This window comes from Miniopterus natalensis, chromosome 3 (assembly GCF_054644295.1).
Source record: "Miniopterus natalensis isolate mMinNat1 chromosome 3, mMinNat1.hap1, whole genome shotgun sequence".
In the NCBI taxonomy this organism is placed as follows: Eukaryota; Metazoa; Chordata; class Mammalia; order Chiroptera; family Miniopteridae; genus Miniopterus; species Miniopterus natalensis.
This window is the reverse complement of record NC_142083.1, coordinates 6649043-6666922: the sequence shown is the minus strand read 5'-3', so window position 1 is coordinate 6666922 and position 17880 is coordinate 6649043. Positions and strand designations below refer to the sequence as shown.

At 46.7% G+C, this 17880-nt stretch overlaps 1 protein-coding gene across 1 annotated transcript; it reads left to right on the top strand.

The window, feature by feature from the left end:
* The first annotated feature begins 1352 nt into the window (after positions 1 to 1352).
* On the top strand, positions 1353 to 10462 carry CARD6 (caspase recruitment domain family member 6). Its single transcript, XM_087815282.1, has 3 exons — positions 1353 to 2278; positions 3950 to 4480; positions 7268 to 10462. The coding sequence occupies exons 1-3, from the start codon at positions 1996 to 1998 to the stop codon at positions 9535 to 9537; spliced, it is 3084 nt and encodes a 1027-aa protein (XP_087671408.1). The 5' UTR covers positions 1353 to 1995; the 3' UTR covers positions 9538 to 10462.
* Positions 10463 to 17880: the final 7418 nt, after the last annotated feature.

Here is a 17880-nt window from a genome sequence, read left to right as displayed (position 1 = left end):
AACAGGAAAAGGTAATATATTGAATAATAATTTTTTAAAAAAGGAAGTTCGACTCCCTCTGTAGCCTCAGCCCCAGAGATACCAGGGTTCCAATGGGGCGCCTCTTCCATAGCTGCCTTCTGTCAAGTATAATGTATAGCTAGGTACACGTTATATACGTACGCTAGACACATTCATTTTTAAACAAAAATGGGGCCTATACCTTGTTTTTTGTAACAGTACATCGTGGGTATCGCTGCTTGTCATTATGTACAGATTTACTCAATCGTTTTTAACCACTGTTTGATGTTTCCTTGCTGATATATCAAGAATTCCACAAACCTGCAATTTATGGAAATTTTGGTTACTTTCAATTTTCTGTCATTATAAACAATTTTGTAATACAGATTCTTGTGCATACATCTTTGGGCATTTGTCTGATGATTTCCTTAAGATAATTTCCTAGAAGTGAAATTGCTGGATTGAAGGGTATGAATTTTTAATTTTTTTCTATCAACATTTATTTACTGCTGCATATTGCCAGATTTCTCTCCACCTGGAGCCAGTGTCTGGGAGGGCGCAGGGCTGGATCCTCCCACTGCCCGGGCTTGTACCTATCATCAGCCCTCTCCAACACCAGGCAGTGTTGACATATTTAATCTTTGCCAAATAGAATTCCTCTCCCCCTTTTTTAAAAACGTTTTTTCTTAATTGAGATTTTATTGCTTGTTCTGAGGATAAGTACATAGATGATTCAGTTTGTACACAATTTTTAGCATACATACCCAGAACCTAAAATATAGCTGTGATTCTTTTCTGAGCAGTTATTCCAGTAACTTTCCAGCTTAAAATTTGGCAAATTTTCCTTAATAGAGTATCAAGTACCAATATCTTTAAATGTTGACACACTATTACATCAAAGTCCCACTAATTCACATTTTATATCATATGCACGACATAATCTAATTTTCAGTCTTTCACAGCACATTGACAAAGTTACTAAGAAAACTGGACTGCCACGCCAAAGATGTTACAGGGTGGACACAATTCTGACAGGAAGAGCCAAGACCAAGGAGTGGTTTTCTTTAGGAAACAACTCTACCAAAAACATGGGAATGGAAGTAATTTAAAATGTTCAAGACGTGTTAAATGCATGACTGACTCCAAATTGCCGCCTAGTAAGCGTTGTGTTATGGGACATAACACTACCCTCATCTATGGATTGTTAAGCTGACATCCAAGAAAACCAAAGCCTCCCATATTCAATATCCTGCTATTTTCTGGTTGTGCCAAAAAATAAACAACCAGCAAATGATTTCACCTCTTTTAAAAAAAGCATTTCTACTTAAAAAAAAGGGGGGGGGATGAAGTGGAATTCCCTCCTTCTTAAAAATGTTTCTTGGGCTACTAAAAAACTTACATTTACGAAACAGTTGACAAAAACATTCCTATGGATTGTACAAGAAGGGAGACAGAGCCCACTGATAAGACGGTGTATGATATTAGCCAGACTGGGCTTCTGGCTCTCCTGCTTCATCTGAAGCTGGACCCTTGTCATTTTTATTTTTTTAATTTTTTAAAATTACATCTTTATTGATTTCGGAGAGAGAGAGATAGAAACATCAATGATGAGAATCAGCTGCCTGCTGCAGGCCCCAACCAGGGATCGAGCCCGCAGCCCAGGCATGTGGCCTGACCGGGCATGGAACCGGATCCTAGGTGGATGCCCAGCTTCTGACCCCGGCCGGCCAGGCCCGCCTTGATTTTAGTTTCTCCCTTTTGGGCAGGGACAACTAAATCTTAAGCCTCCTGGCCAGCCGCTTCGGGGCTCTGCCTTTGCTCCCCCTTTCCCTTTGCTTGCACTTCCCTGTGTGCAGATCGCCTGCCCTCTCGGCTGTTTCCAGGCTGCAGGAGCCCTGGCTCCTCCTCTGCCGCCCGTCGGGGCTGACCTCCCGCAGGTGGGCCCGCCTGCACGGGTTGTGTAATCCAGCTCCTGGCCTGGAGAAAACAAGAACCATGGCCACCGGGAGTGTTGCCTCCGAGATGATAGAAAGGGAACGAAAGCAGCTGCTGGAAATCCTCCAGCAAGATCTCGATTCGATCCTGGACTCCTTAACCTCCCGCAGGCTGGTTTCCGAGGCCGAGTACGAGACTCTGGAGGGTATTGCTGACCCGCTGAAGAAAAGTCGGAAGCTGTTGATTTTGATTCAGAAAAAGGGAGAAGACAGTTGTCAGCATTTCCTCAAATGTTTGTTTAGTACTTTTCCAGAGGCGGCGACCGTTTGGGGCTCCAGGCACGGTGAGTTGAAGCGACACTTTTTGGGGGTGAAAGGGACAAGGCATATCTCCTGAGGAAAGGGAACAATCACCTATTTTCATTTGTCTTTCTCCCAGAGATAAGTTTCCAGTGAAATGTGGTAACGAGGAAGTGGCCGGATTTAAAAGCAGGGAGCAGTGTAGCTTATTGGTTCAGGGGACTGGTAATTTTTTTGTTTATACAACATTCAAAATTTGCAGTTGATTTAGGGCCCGTATAGACTGCTCATTATTATGACAGACACCCCGAAACATTCACAGTTGGAAAGAGGCCACTGTTCATGATGACACATCGGGGATTTCTTTGTCAAGTAAGTGAATGCACGAATATAAACAATGCCCACGCCACAAGCCACATCTTTCACTTAGTAGATAGCCTTTTGGAAAATACAGGCAATTAGTCCCCAGATGTGGTAGATCAGTGACTTCCTTTTCCCCTAGGAGTCAAACCCTAGTTTTCTGAAGCAATGCAATGCTCATTTCTCAACGCTCAGAGATCATTTGTGGCCAACGAGGGAGCCATTCTTCCCAAATGGATTGTTGAGCAGCTCGTAGGTGACCGCCAGGGCCCAGGGTAGCTCCCCTGGAGCGAGTCTAAGGACTGTTGAAGATCTCCAGAAGTTACAGAGGCGGAGTCTCGGGTTAAACGGTTAGTGTTAATGTTCCTGAGTGCGGGACAAGACCCCAATGCTTAAAGAAATCGATGTTATTTATAGGATTTACTATTCCAAATTAGAGCTATTTGCATCCTGATTAGAAATTATTAGGATCATGCCCCGGCGGTGTGGCTCAGCAGTCCAGCATCCACCTAGGGTCAAGGAGATCGAGGTCAGATTCCCGGTCAGGGCTCATGCCTGGGTTGCAGGCTTGATCCCCGGTAGGGGGCATGTGGGAGGCAGGGGATCAATGACTCATCATTGATTTTTTTTTTTTAAATCCTCACCCGAGGATATTTTTTCCATTGCTTTTCAGAGAGAGTAGAAGGTGGGGGAGAGAGAGAGAAACATCGATGTGAGAGAGACACATCCATTGGTTGCCTCCTGCATGAGCACCGACTGGGGCCAGGAATCCAGCCTGCAACCAAGGTACGTGCCCTCGGCTGAAATCGAACCCGGGACCCTTTGGTCTACAGGCCGATGCTCTAACCACTGCGAGCATAACTGGCCAGGCCTCATCCTCAGTGTTCCTCTCCCTCTCCCTCTCCCTCTCTCTCCTCCCCCTCTCCCTTCCTCTCTCTGAAATCAATAAAGACATTAAAAAAAAAAAAAAAGAAAGCATTAGGATCAGACCTCATTAGCAACAGCCCTAGGAATTCTGAGCTGGTTTTGGGCCACAGTCAATCCACAAGTTAGCACTGTTCATTAGATTCCACTTTTGCTTCGCCCATTTAACATTTGCGTTTGCTGTGGAAGACTGGGAATTCTCAGCAAGGCAGGAGTGTGCTCTGATTTTTTTCCAGCAGGCCAAGAAAGTTCTGACAGGTGACTTGCTCCGTTTGTGCTGGAGCTGGGGACAGGCGTGTGTTCCTAACCTCCAGTGAAACAAGGAAGAGGGAATACTTTGAGGTCTCGGAAACCACAAGTACACATAACATTTCTTTTTGTTAATTTGGAAAACAAAATGAAAACCCCCATAACTTTCTTGTTCTTTTCAGAATTTCTAAAACATGAGAATATAGAACCTGCTCCACCGTCGGGGGTAAGCAAGGATCCAGAAGCTCGATCTTCGCCGGCAGAGCAGCAGCCTGAGGATTCTGAGAGCACGGTGTCCTTCGAAGAGGAAGAACAGCTGGGCCTGGAGCCCTCCGGGAGGGTCACGGACAAGAAAAGGAGCGATGGGGAAGCGGCCTGGCCGTCAGGGGGAGATGAGGACGAGCTCCCCGCGGCCGAGAGCCCGGAGGGTGCGGTCCCAGAAACCATGGCTTATGTGCTGGACCAGCAGAGATACGAGCCCGACGCTTCTTTATACTTGGGGAGCGAGGAGTATCTAGACTGGCTGCTGTACTCCGAGGGCGCCGGGGCAGGGGAGGGTGGGGGCGGCCCAGAGCCCCTGGGCTGGGACGGCCAGGAGCTGGCTGTGCCCTCAGAGGCCACCGAGCCAGAGCCCGCTGACGCTGACGACGGGCAGGCCTGCAGCGACTCGGAAGCCGGCCTGGCCCTGGAGGAAGAGGAGGAGAGAATGGAAGGTAGGGGGTAGGGGGGTAGGGGAGGTGGGGGAGGTGGGGGAGGTAAGGGGGATAGGGGGGTAGGGGGTAGAGAGGTGGGAGGTGGGGGGTAGAGGGTAGGGGGGTAGGTGAGGTGGGGGGTAGGAGAAGTAGGGGAGGTATGGGAAGTATGGGAGCTATGGGAGGTATGGGGGTGATGCAGGAGCCTCACCTGCAACGACCCCAAACAACACCACATTTCCAGGCTGAGTAATGGGGGAGAGGGCGAGGGAGGGCACCAGGTGCCAGGCGAGGGAGGGCACCAGGTGCCTGGCGAGGGAGGGTACCAGGTCCCAGGCGAGGGAGGGCACCAGGTCCCAGGCAAGGGAGGGCACCAGGTGCCGGGTGAGGGAGGGCACCAGGTGCCAGCCGAGAAGAAGCCTCTCAGGAATTCCTGGCCCCTGTCTGACCTGGTCCTTCCCCCAGGTGGGTGTTGACAGGGAGGAAGACCCAGGGCCTAGGAAACGCTGCCCAGTACAAGCAAAAGTAAACCTGGACTGCAGCCCGAGGTGTCTGCGGTCACCTCCATGACACACAGAAGGTGGTGCTGGCCGCTACCCTCAGGGTGTTACCTTCTAGCCCTTCGATTCAGTCTCCTGAGTCATTTTAGTGCCTTGGTGACCAATGGGCTATGGTGACGAGGGGCCTAACTGTTGAAGTGAGAACAGGAGAGGGGTTTGTGGTGAGCGGGTAAAATCCCCAAATACGGTTACTTGGCTTGATCCAGTCCATATAGTGCCATCTTGATGAAGGAAACTATATTAGTATCTTCAATTAAGATATTTTTTCTTTTTAACAAAAAAATTATGTATCTATTTTATTTCATTGAATGTATTGGGGTGACACTGGTTAATAATATAGGTTTCAGGGGTACAGCTCTACAACACACCATCTGTATATTGTGTTGTGTGTTCCCCACCCCAAGGGGAGTCTCCTCCCATCACCACTTATTCCCCCTTCACCCTCTCCCCCCCCACCCCCTTCCCTCTGCTAATCGCCAAGCTGTTGTCTGCGTCTATGAGGCTTTTTGTTTTGTTTTTGTTTTTGTTCTGCTGAAGCCCTTCACCTTTTTCACGCTGCCCCCTGACCCCATCCCCTTTGACAGCTGTCAGTCTGTTCTCTACCTATAATTCTGTTTCTGTTTTATTTGCTAGTTTGTTTTGTTCATTAGATTCCACCTGTAAGTGAAGTCATACAGTATTTGTCTTTCCCTGACTGGCTTGTTTCACTTAACATGATACTCTCCAGGTCCATCCACGCTGTCGCAAAAAGTAAAATTCTCTTCTTTTTTTACGGCTGAGTAGTATTCCATTGTGTAAATGTACCACAGCTTTTTGAAAACTCAAAATAAGACGGATGCTTTATTTGGGGAGCTCTTGTCTAGGAAAATAAACATCACCAAGTTCTGAGTAGAGAAGGGAAAGATGACTACCATCTCCCATTCAGTCCAAACCCCGGGGGATTCATAGTCCAGCCCTGGGTGGAGAAAGTTATTTCCTCTTCATCACACCTAGTGTTCATCTGCCAGGGCTGCCTTAAGAAAGTACCACGAATTGGGGAGCTTAAACAATAACAACAGAAATGTATTGTCTCAACAGTTTGGAGGCTAGAAGTCTGAAATCAAGGTGTCCACAGGAAATCAAGGTGTTTAAAGACTGCAAAGAAAACCTGTTTCTAGCTTTGGTGGTTTGCTGGAAATCTTTGGCAACTTTCAGACAACCCAAGGATTTCTTATACTTACTTTTATTAACTCTTAAAATCCATACTTTTCTCTCTGTTCTATTGTTTCTTCTACAGTTGTTTTTTTTTTTGTAGGGGATCCAAGAAGCTTATGCTTATTTACCATCCACCAGGAGCAAAAAATCCCCTCAGACCTTCTTTCTCTACTAAGTACTATATCTATATTACCAAGAAGTAGCTAGAAGATACATTAGGAAGTAGGAGACCAGAAAAATTAGGTGCAACATATAAGTTCTGAGAAAACCTAAATGGCAACGAAATCTTCCATTTCTCCAAACTTTAGCAAGAGATACACTTAAGAGAAATCAGTGTCAACCTAGAGAATGCCTCATCATGTGTATAATGAGGTATTAACAAGATTTTAAATTGCTGCATATAAACATTAGCCAAAAAAATCCCAAACCCCGAAATATGATGGATTAGCTAAAATGAATGACGTAGATCTCTATATATACTGACTGGGAAGAATTAGTAAAGAATACCATTAAGTGAAAAGAGGTTGAAGAATCATTTGTTTAGTATAACATCATATATGGAAAAATAAACTGGCATCCACTAAACCGAACTGTGCATTTCTATATGTCTATGCATGCTATGGACTTCCATAGGAAAACGGTGGGAAGCAAACATGTGGACGTCTCTTTTTAAAATATTTTTTAAATTGATTTTTAGAGAGAGGAAGAGAGAGAGAGAGAAACATCGATGTGAGAGAACCATTGATCAGCTGCCTCCTGCACGCCCCCTGCTGGGGATCGAGCCCGCAGCCCGGGCATGTGCCCTGACCGGGAATCGAGCCAGGGACCTCTTGGTTCATGGGTGGATGCTCAACCGCTGAGCCACACCAGCCGGCCCATGTGGGTGTCTCTTAGAAGGAGAGTAGAACTGGCAGATAGATGGTGGAAGGGCACTTTCACTTTATTTGTGTCGTTTCATCTTTTTACAATGAAAATGGCAATTACTTAATTTTAGAAGTCGGTGAGGGACTTCGAATTTGGAAGTGACATTCATGGGGTATCTTCTTTCCTACAGAAAGAAAAAAGGTGTTTAAGGATGTCCTGTCCTGTTTGAACTTGGATAGGAGTAGGAAGCTCCTGCCCGATTTTGTTGAGCAGTTCTCCTTAGACCGGGGCTGTAAGTGGACGCCCGAGACTCCGGCAGACTTGGCCTGGAATTTTCTGATGAAAGTTCAAGCCCTGGACGTGGCGGCCAGAGACTCAAGCCTTGGGGACGGGGCTCTGAGTGAGGGTAGCCAGGGGGACCTGCGAACCGGAGCAGAGAGTCTGGAAATGAGGGGCGCACAAACCGTGAACCCCCTGGACGTGCTCTGCGCCTCTCTGCTGTGCTCCGACGGCGCTTTGCAGCGCACGGTCATGGCAGGCCTGCATCGGTGCCGGTTTGCCCTCCCTCTGCTCCTGCCAGATGCCGAGAACAACAAGAGCATCTTGCTGCTGGGGGCCATGCAAGGCATTGTGAAGGGGCAGCCGGCGCCGCCTTCTGGGGGGCCGGCGGGGGGCGCCCAAAGGCCCCTGACTCTCTGGAAGATGCCTGTCATCTCCTTCGTGCGTCTGGGAGACTGCAGCTTCTCCAAGTCCAGGATCCTCAACGCACTGCTGAGCCCGGCCCAACCGAAGCCGCACAGGACCTTCCTCCACCAGGACCTGCCTGCCCTGGCGCCCCCCCGGCGGATCTCCGACGGCCTGGTGGAAATCGCCTGGAGCTTTCCCAGTGGCCAGGGTCCAGAGGAAAACCCTCATCTTTTCCGAGAGCCAGTTGCCGTGGCCAACCTCCGTGGGGATCTGGAAAGTTTTTGGACACAATTTGGTTTCTTGGTGGAAGTTTCCTCTGCTGTGTTCTTCTTCACCGACTGCCTGGGTGAAAGGGAATGGGACCTGCTCATGTTTTTAGGAGAAGCTGCCATCGAAAGATGCTACTTTGTCCTCAGTCCCCAGGCTAAGGAGAGTGAAGAGGCTCAGATGTTCCAGAGGATTCTGAAGTTGAAGCCGTCACAGCTACTGTTTTGGGAGGAGGAGAGAGCTGGGGAGCAAGGGAGGAACATGAAGAGCCTCCGAGCTGCCCTGCAGGAGGTGATGTCCTTGTCGCTCAGACATGTGTCCGTGGAGGACATGGCCTCCTTGGCAAGGGAGCTGGGGATCCAGGTAGACCAAGACACTGAGGCCGTTCAAGGAATTCAAGTTGTCCCTGGTGAAAACGTGGCTGGAAGAGTTGAAGATGAAGGTCAACAAGGACGCAGCCAGCCAGAGAGCTCGTCCGAAAGGCCCGCTGAGGTGCCTGCGAAAGAGCCTGGAGCTGGAGGCGAGCTCAGCCGGGCGCTTCAGGATTTCCACCTCGCCCCAGTATCCCTGCCTCCTCTGTACCACCCCTGTCCCTTCCCAGTCGGGATGGGAGGCCACTTTAACCGCGTTCCTCTGAAAGCCCCTTGGGCTGCGGGCTTCCACCCTCGGCCACAGCAGAAGTGGTTCCGTCTTCCACCCTTCCGGAATTCAAGGGCCCATCATCGAGGTAGAAGTTTTGGGGCCCAGTACTTCCAGCCCCAGAGGTTTTGTTTAGGTGAAAGGTTTATGAAATTTTCGGGACCTGCTCGGGGACATCACATGGGTGGACTGTTTGTGAGACCACCAAGACCCATTTGGCGACACGTACAGGCCTGGCCTGGCAGACCGCAGACAATGAGAGCTTGTGATAGGTCTGCCATGGCCTCCCAGGTAGGTCACCTCCATTCACAGCCAGCAGGACCAGCTGGGAAGCCACAGCCGATGCCAGGCCACGGCCGGGGAACACAGCCATCTGAAGCAACTGGAAAAGTTGGGAGAACAGCATCCCGGGCTATGAATCCTCACTATCGAGCCTTTCAGCCAGCAGGAGTCATCCAAAGACCCCTAAGACCCGCCTTTCCGCAGGGATTCAAGCTGAAGACACAAGGTGGGCCTTTAAATCCAGCTGGCCAAATGGGCCCCCATCCCATGTCCAACAGCAAGTTTACACCCAGCTCTCCATTCAGTCAGCCCAAGCCATCGCAAGGCAAGCATCCCCAGGCCAAGCCCCCCCAACCTGTGCCCTCTCAGCCCAAGCCCACTCAAACAAAACCCACTCAGCCGCAGCCCTCCCAAGCTAAATGCCCTCCATCCAAACCCACTCAGGCCCAGCCATGCAGACCCCAGTCCTCCCGATCTACGCCTTCTCAGCCCAGACCTACTCAACCCAAGTCATCACCAGCCAGTTCTTCACAGGCTAAGGCCTCCTACCCAAGAGCAGGGCCCAAGAGAGGCGGGAAGCGTTAAAGTGCTGACTCCAGAGACCTGCGAAATGTGTCCGTTACTCAGGCCATTCTGATCACACAGTAGTAACCTGAAGAAGGGTGGCAGTGATGGGAAGAGATTCCTATCATCAGAAAAGGAGATATGCACAGCCTAATTGCATATCATTAAACGATCTGTGAGAATTGTGTCCCTAACAAAGAGGAAAAATACGAAAAGAATTTAGAACAGAATCGAGCAGTAAATAAATTAATTGAATCCTACCTTGAGTTGTAGGTAATATAAAACCTGAATCCGGGGAATGGGGGCTGTGAGGCAGCCCCACTTGGGGAAGAATGGGCTTGGAATCTCCATTTGCAAAGAGATCATAAACTAGGGCTCAGGTTGCCTCGGTGTTGCAAATAAAATTGCCTTAGATGTTGGCTGCTCCAGAGGTGTCTTGGTCAAAATTTTTGGTTTAATATCAGCCACTAAGCAGACAAACCCTGTTCGTTTGGGATAAATCAGTTTGCTTGTGATTACAGCCTTAATTTGCTTGGATGGTAAAACTCTCTCATTTGACCCTTACATATAGAAATAATGAACTCTCGACCAGTAAAATTAATTATTTTTCATTAACTTTAAGAGTGATCTGTGTATGTTTCATATTTTAAATGTTTGTAATAAGTAAGATAATTTGGCGTATTCTTGGAGGATCTCCTATGTTAGTCTCATGATTTCAGTGCAAAATGTGTAATTTAAGTTTTTAATGTTAGAGTTGTTATTTTTTAAGATGAAAAGATTAAGATCTGTTTACAAAGTTTGTTAGAAGCATTGAAATATTTAAGAGAACTTAAAATTCACAGAATTTGCAATTTTAATTTATTGGATTTACTTTTGTCCCAAACATTTTGCTAAGTTCTGCTAGTTCAAAGCATTAAATAAAAGGACTATATTAATTTTAAATATCTATGTGAAGTTCTAATTAAGCTTGTGAATGATACCAAATATTAATAAAAGGTCACTTTTAAAGGTAAATGTTAAAATTTATTAGATAGAGATAAAATAAGATTATAAATTGAATTAGGAGCCCTGGTTTTTGAATTTGTAACTTTTAAAGCACTAAAATAGTTTCAAAGTTATCTTTTCTGAGTAAATAAAAAATGCCTTCAAGGACTCACGAAAAAATCATATTGACAAGTAGATGAGAAATGATCTTTGGAAAGGAGTAATTAATCTCTGAGAACATTCTCAGACTTCAGTAGGTCTCCTTCATGTGTCCGTGCATATATTAAACAGTCAGTCTTGAGTGTTTAGAGGGTGCTCAGTCCCTCTAAAGGTTTAGTAAGGGCAGAGAAAGACAAAGAGGCCTACGCATGTGAATTTTTATCTGGCGGGAGAAAGAGCATGCTAATTAGTTCATTACAGAATCTTTGGTGTACAAGTGGTGCCTGTCAACTGAAAATGACACTTTTGTTATTTAAGCTTTCGCAGCGAGCAGTAGTGTGATGCTTTTAAAACCTTCCTCCGAATCCTTCAAGATTAGCTCCTGGAGGGTGGCACTTGCTGGGTTGTCGCCAACAGAGTCAGTATCTGCCTGGGTCTTGACAGTATGTACATGGTATGTTCAAATCGGACAATTTGAGGAGTTTAATAAAGGGGCCATTTATAAAAGACTGAGCAAGAAAGCGATTCATCAATGAACTTACATGCGTAGCCCACAGACAGACAATAGTTTAGGGAAGGCCTGGAGAAGGGGCCAGAGTGGGGTGGAGGGGGCCAGTGGTGGGAGAAGGGGGACATCTGTAATACTTTCTTTTTAAATATATCTTTATTGATTTCAGAGAGAGGAAGGGAGAGGGAGAGAGAGAGAGAAACATCAATGCTGAGAGTCATTGATCGGCTGCCTCCTGCACGCCCCTTGCTGGGGATCGAGCCCACAACCCGGGCGTGTGCCCCGACCGGGAATCGATCCTCGATCTCCTGGTTCATGGGTCGGCGCTCAACCGCTGAGCCACGCCAGCCAGGCCTGGGGAAACATTTCAATATCGCTGCTGGAGTAGGGGCATGTAATTGGTTTGTCATGCAAAGCCCGATTGGGAAGGGAGTGGAGAATGCGATGTGACCAGCTGCAGGGCTGTTTCTAAGCAGAGTTTTTCAGGGTGATGAAGGCTGGCTCCTCAGATGACAACTGCGAATGGACTGGGCAGCAGCCAGTCAACAGATGGGGGAGTTGGCCTCAGGAGTGCGCAGAGGTCCCCTGGGTGTTGGGGCACAGGAGCTGAGAGGGGGCAGATGCACCATGAGAGTGTGCAAGTCCTCTCACAATGGGTGCCGTTTTACCAGTGAAATAGGGGACTCGTTGGTTAAGAATGAGTGTGGGGCAGTAGATGCTGGAGGCCTGAGGGGAAAAGTGACCATGAGACAGTTTTGCACAACTCTTCGGTGTAAGGATTCTTGGATTCTTTTACTCTAAGTTACACTCATCAACTTTCCCCATTGTGGCCCCTACCTAACCCTAGCATCCCAGTTATTAATATTAAGTAGAAAACGGTGAAGAAAGATTCACACCACCACCAGTGAGACAGGATGTCATTGGGGGCAGTGACGCAAGATGAACTGCAGCTAAGCCCAGCATCCTTCCTACTAAGCCTTTCCGGCTGAATGACGAGGCCTGTTTACTTTCCATGACTCAAGGGTGCCATCTAGCGACCACGCTGGCACCTGACGAACACGGAGGGGTTCCCCCAAATGAGAGAACATAAATTTTGTTTTTATACTTAAAAAATAAGAAACCTTTTTTATAGGTTTGATGAAATTCGAGATACATAACATTCACTCTGCAACATCTTGAGCCCATATAGCCCTCTATCCCCCCACAATGATCGATAAATGAGTTTTTCAAAAATATGCACATGCGAATGTGAGCCAAAGAAAAATTTTAGCAAAATAGTTTATCCAAAGGTATCCTTCTAACGATACACAGCTTTGGTGCTAGACTCCCTGAGAACAATAAAATCAACTTGCAAACACTTGGTCCAGAATGAACCTGATTAATAATTAATTACCAACTATGTGGCATTAGATTATTATGGGCCTGTGCAGACAGTCATTGGGGGACCTAGGGTTACTTTACTAATGTATATTTACATGATCTAAAATGAGAATGTGCAGGCTTATCGAAGCACCAAGACCCTTTTCTCTACATTGAAATTACATCAACCAGCACAGCTCACAGCAATGAGAACATCCAATTAACAGTTGCATTATTATAACTTTGATTGACAAAAAGTGAAGCCAATTATGTTGATAAGTGCTTTTATTGCCAAAAAAATATTTCAAAACGTGGCCTCAAGTCAGGGTGAAATGAAGAGGGCACCTCACTTGTGAAAACGTCGGGAAGAACTTGGCAGAGCACTTAACACTTCACGTAGAGTTGACAGAGATCGGCGGCTTCTCTCATCAAGACTCAAATGGGTCCATCCACACTGTCCCAAAGGGTACTAGATCCTTCTTCTTTACAGCTGCATAGTATCCTTGGTGTGAATGTGCCACAGCTTTTTTATCCACTCATCTACTGAGGGGCACTTGGGCTGTTTCCAGATCTTTGCTATTGTAAACTGCGCTGCTACGAATGTCGGGGTGCACATATCCTTTCTGATGAATGTTTCAGGATTCTTAGGATACATTCCTAGGAGTGGAACCACTGGGTCAAATGGCAGCTCCATTTCTAATTTTTTGAAGAACCTCCCTACTGTTTTCCATAGTGGCTGCCCCAGTCTGCATTCCCACCAGCAGTGCACCAGGTTCCCCTTTCCCCACACCCTCGCCAGCACATGTTGTTTGTTGACTTGTTGATGGAGCCATTCTGACAGGTGTGAAGTGATGCCTCATTGTGGTTTTAATTTGCATCTCTCTGATGATTAGCCACGTTGAGCATTTTCTCGTGTCTCTTGGCCATCCGTATGTCCTCTTTGGAGAAGTGCCTATTCAAGTCCTTTGCCCATTTCTTAATTGGGTTGTTTGTCTTCCTCTTGGACCTGGAGAATATTATGCTGAGTGAAATAAGCCAGGCAGCGAAAGACAAACATCACATGATCTCACTTATACGTGGAATCTAAAGAACTTTATAAACTGATGAACAGAATAGATTTAATGACATGGAAGCATAGATGAGACTGACGAATGTCAGAGGGAAGGAAGAGGGCGGGTGGGTGGAGGGGGAGAGAGTAACCAAAGAATTTATATGCACATAGGCACAACCCAAGGACACGGACAATGGTGGGGAGAGGGACTGGGGAGGGGGAAGGGACGGGGTGGAACGGGTCATTGGGGAGAAAAAGGGACATCTAATATTTTAAACAAAAATAAAATTTTTTAAAAAAGAAAAGACTCAAATGGGGAAACCTCAGAACGAGAAGCAGACTTTCAGAACTGTTCAAACACAGGAGGTGACCTCTGTTCATGGGAGCAATCGTGCAGCTGAGTTGCATGAGACAGACCCTCCTTCTAACTGGACGCGATGCCTCTGTGTTCTTCCAGCACCTGCATGATCACTAGATGGCACGCTTGAGTCATAGAGAGTAAACGGGCTTGTAAAATTATTTTTAAAATTTTGATTTTTATTGACTTTTGGGGGATGGCATTGGTGAATACAATCAAATAGGTTTCAGGTATGCAATTCTATAACACGTCACCTGTATATCGTATGGTGTAGTCACCACCCAAAGTCAAGTCTCCTTCCCTTACCATGCCCCCCCCTTACCCTCTTCCGACCCTTTAAGAGTAACACCGACGTGAGTGGTAAAGCCCGGATTCCAGACGAGACCTGTCTGAGGCTCTTTCCGGGGAGCCACGTCTTCTCCCAGGAAGCAGCCCCCACTAATAGAAGCTGGAGGGGCAGGAGGTGAGGGAAACTAATCTCTTCATGAGCCTGGGTAACTTCCCGCATCTTCATGTGCATTTAAATACGTGTGACCAGGGCACTGTAGTCATCTACTCACTAGGAAAGCGTACACGTGGGAACATGGGCACATAAAAAGCTAGGGGCTGTGTCAGCAGTCACTAAGGGGAGGGCCTCTGAGTCACTGGGTCTATCTTGCACCCAGGCACCCCCGCCCTTGGCCCTGGCATCCGTGAGGCCTTCCAGTGAGAGCTCCGATCACACATCCTCACAGTATAACCCAGTTCCTTCACCCGGACGCATGAGCACACGCGCGAAGGACAGAGAAGGTGTCTGGTCTTGTGCTATTGCGCTCTGAATAATAAAGTAATAGCAGCTAACAAAAATTAAATAATTTAACAGGTGAGCTGTGAATAGGTAATACGTTCATTAATGTATTAAAAATGTAAACCACCATAAAGTAAAAAGTCTTAGTCCCATCTCTTTCTGTCTATCCTGATTCCATCTTTTCACCCAGCCCCCTTCTCGCATGTATCCCCAGTCAGGTTATAATTTTTATTAGTGTCTTGGGTATCCTTCGAGAGTTTCTTCATGCAAATATAAACAAATGTGAATATATATTTTTCTTATCCTTCCCCCTTTTAATCCCAAAGTAACTTACTGTTCTGCATCTTTCTTTTTCCTCAATGCATAGAGAACTTTTTCAATGTTTTATAACTGCATAATATTCCACTTAATGTGTATACTATAGTTGACTTAACCAATCCATAACTGATGAATATTTGGGTTGTTTCTAATCTTTGCACAGTAGCTCACATTTATTGAACTAAACTTACTATATTCGAGGCACAGTGCTAACTGCTTTACTTGGATTCGTTTAATGTAACAGCTCTATGAGTTAGATAATATTATTTCCACTTTTTGGGTAAGGAAGCAAGAGGATCGAGGTGGCTAAGCAACTTGCCTAAGACTTGAACCAGACTCTCTGCCCTTAGAGCACATTTTTATACCAGTGAAACATAAATAAGTACCCTTTATTGATTTCAGAAAGGTTCTTTCTTTTAAGAAGTTCCCAGTTGTGTTTGTGACTGTTCTTCACTTGTTTCCAAGATTTTTTCACAAACGTGAAATTTATACAATTCAGGATTTTACTTCCTTCTACCGCCCACATTATCTGACATTATCTGAGAGTGATTAATTTTTATTTTAGGGCCATACTATGCTGAACTCTTGATCTGAAGAAACAAAAACAAAAACCAACAACAAAAACCCAGACAAACTGAACTTTCTTTGTAGGCACCACAAGTTTAAAGTACGGAATAAATAGTCCTGGCCGGTGTGGCTCAGTTGGTTGGGCTTTGTCCCCGGCACCGAAAGGTGACTGGTTGATTCCCAGTCAGGGCACATGCCTGGGCCGCGGCCCCGGTGGGGAGCGTGCAGGAAGCAGCTGATCGATGTTCCCATGGATGTTTCTCTCTCTCTCCCCCTTCCTCTCTTTCTAAAAATCAATAAAAAATCTTAAAAAAGAAGACCCCCATCTCCAAATGCCATAGTAATTTAGGATAGGGCTTCAACATATAAAAAAATAAAGTGTAGAATAAATAAATGACCTTGTCTTTTGATAGTCACCCTTCCTCTGTAGGACTTCACGTAATGCAGTTAGGGAACCATGGAAAGCTCTGCATTTTGTATCTTCCTTCTCAAGCTGTTTGAATTAATTTAAGTGTAAACCAGATGAACTGTATCTTGGGCTTGCAGGCTGCTGCTACTCTGTGCATTGCAGATAACTGAAAAACCCCGATGAAAGCACAAACCCAAGCAAACCTGGCCTTCTCCTAAACTTAGCAAGTGCCTGCCACTGTTGAAAACCATAACAAACGTCTTATCGCCTCCCGATGGTAACTGGATCGTTGCCTTCTGCGGCCATCAGAACCACGGGGCAAAGGCCTGAGCAGTGCTGTAAGGGGCACCGCCATCTATCTAAAAGGGAAGTGTGAAGCCCCGTAAATATTTCTTACTCTAATTAAACCATAAACAGCATTCATATGAAGAACTGGATGCTAGCACTTTAAACTAATGAACAAATTACAGTATTGAATGCCAGCAGAGATAGGCAGAATCTTATTAGCGTAATGATCAGACATTTAACAATCATCATTTTGCTGAAAGCTTCCTTTGGATAAAGCATTGCCTCATAGTCATTTTTCACTGTTCACACAGTGACACTTTAATGGAAAAAGAGATGCCACCTGGAGTATTTATTAGCTTAACAAGCCCTTGACTGGGAACCTAAGAAGATTCAGTGTTTCTCAGGGTTTCCAAGTGGTTTAACGCCACAGCCTAATGCTGTTCCTTTACCCGAGGGCCTGGAGCACAGGTGCCACTAAGGGGTGCTGTTGCTTCTTTGCTCCAGCCCCTGGCAGTTTCAATTCTGACCTTACCAGTCTCAGCAGAAGAGAAAAAAATGAGGCTTTATCGTTCCCCAGGGAGTGCACTTCTGTGCCTCCAGAGCCAGAGGAATCTGTTAGAACAGCGCAGAGCAAAGCCAAATGGCCAGTAGATGAAATAGGCTTGTTAAAATGTTCTCAAATATCTCCCCTAGGTGGACCCAAACAGCTTCCTGATATCATCAGGGGCCTAATTTTATTCAGGTCTGGGGATGTTAACAGCTTTTGAGGTGCTAGCAAGGGAAGTGAGGACTGATGGGGGAAAGGGGGGGGTCATAGCAGGAGACGTGGGGAAGGGCTGGGCTCTTGTGGACCCTTCCCCAGTCGGGCAGAAATCCGCTTTCCCCTCTACCTATTCAGTTCTGGCTCAGGCACCATTTGCCAAAGCATGCCACATTCCCGTTTGGGGGCTTGTTAGAAACGCAAGTTCTGTGGTCACATGAATTTGGGAAACTCTGGTCTGAATAAAGTTTAGAAGAAGTATTAGTTGGGTAGAACTTTCGGAACATTTAATTTGTCATGAATGGCCACTGTGCTTTGTGAATCCAAGGCTGGACGTTTGCTGGGAGTAGACGTTATTCCGGTGCCTCTCAGTGGAAGGGGTGTGTGCGGGTTTGCTGCCCCCGCGAGCCCCCGACTGGGGACCGAGCCCGCAACGGGGCCTGTGCCCTGACCGGGAATCGAACCGGCAACCTTGGGGTGCACAGGATGGCGTCCAACCAACTGGGCCGCACTGGCCAGTGCTGGACACGTTTTTGATTGTCATGGCTGGGGAGGGCGTTGTTGTCATCTGGTGGGTAGATACCAGAGACCTGCTGGATGTCCTCCGATGCACAGGACAGCTCCCTCTCCACTCCCTCCAGCAGCAAAGGTCCCAAAGGTCAGTAATCCAGCTGCTGAGAAACTCTGCTCTATAATATATACAACCTCTTACACTTACTTAACCGCAAAATTAATTATTTTGCAAGGCCTTGCAGCAGCGGAGTAGAGAATATGTTGGGAAACCCTGCCCTCAGTCCAGCCCCAGTGTTTTAATTG

Excerpts from the sequence above, each read along its gene's own strand:
- CARD6 (XM_087815282.1), top strand. The coding sequence starts at position 1,996 with ATGGCCACCGGGAGTGTTGCCTCCGAGATGATAGAAAGGGAACGAAAG. Across the intron at positions 2,279-3,949 it reads CGTTTGGGGCTCCAGGCACG|AATTTCTAAAACATGAGAAT; the intron begins GTGAGTTGAAGC and ends TGTTCTTTTCAG. Across the intron at positions 4,481-7,267 it reads AGAGGAGGAGAGAATGGAAG|AAAGAAAAAAGGTGTTTAAG; the intron begins GTAGGGGGTAGG and ends TCTTTCCTACAG.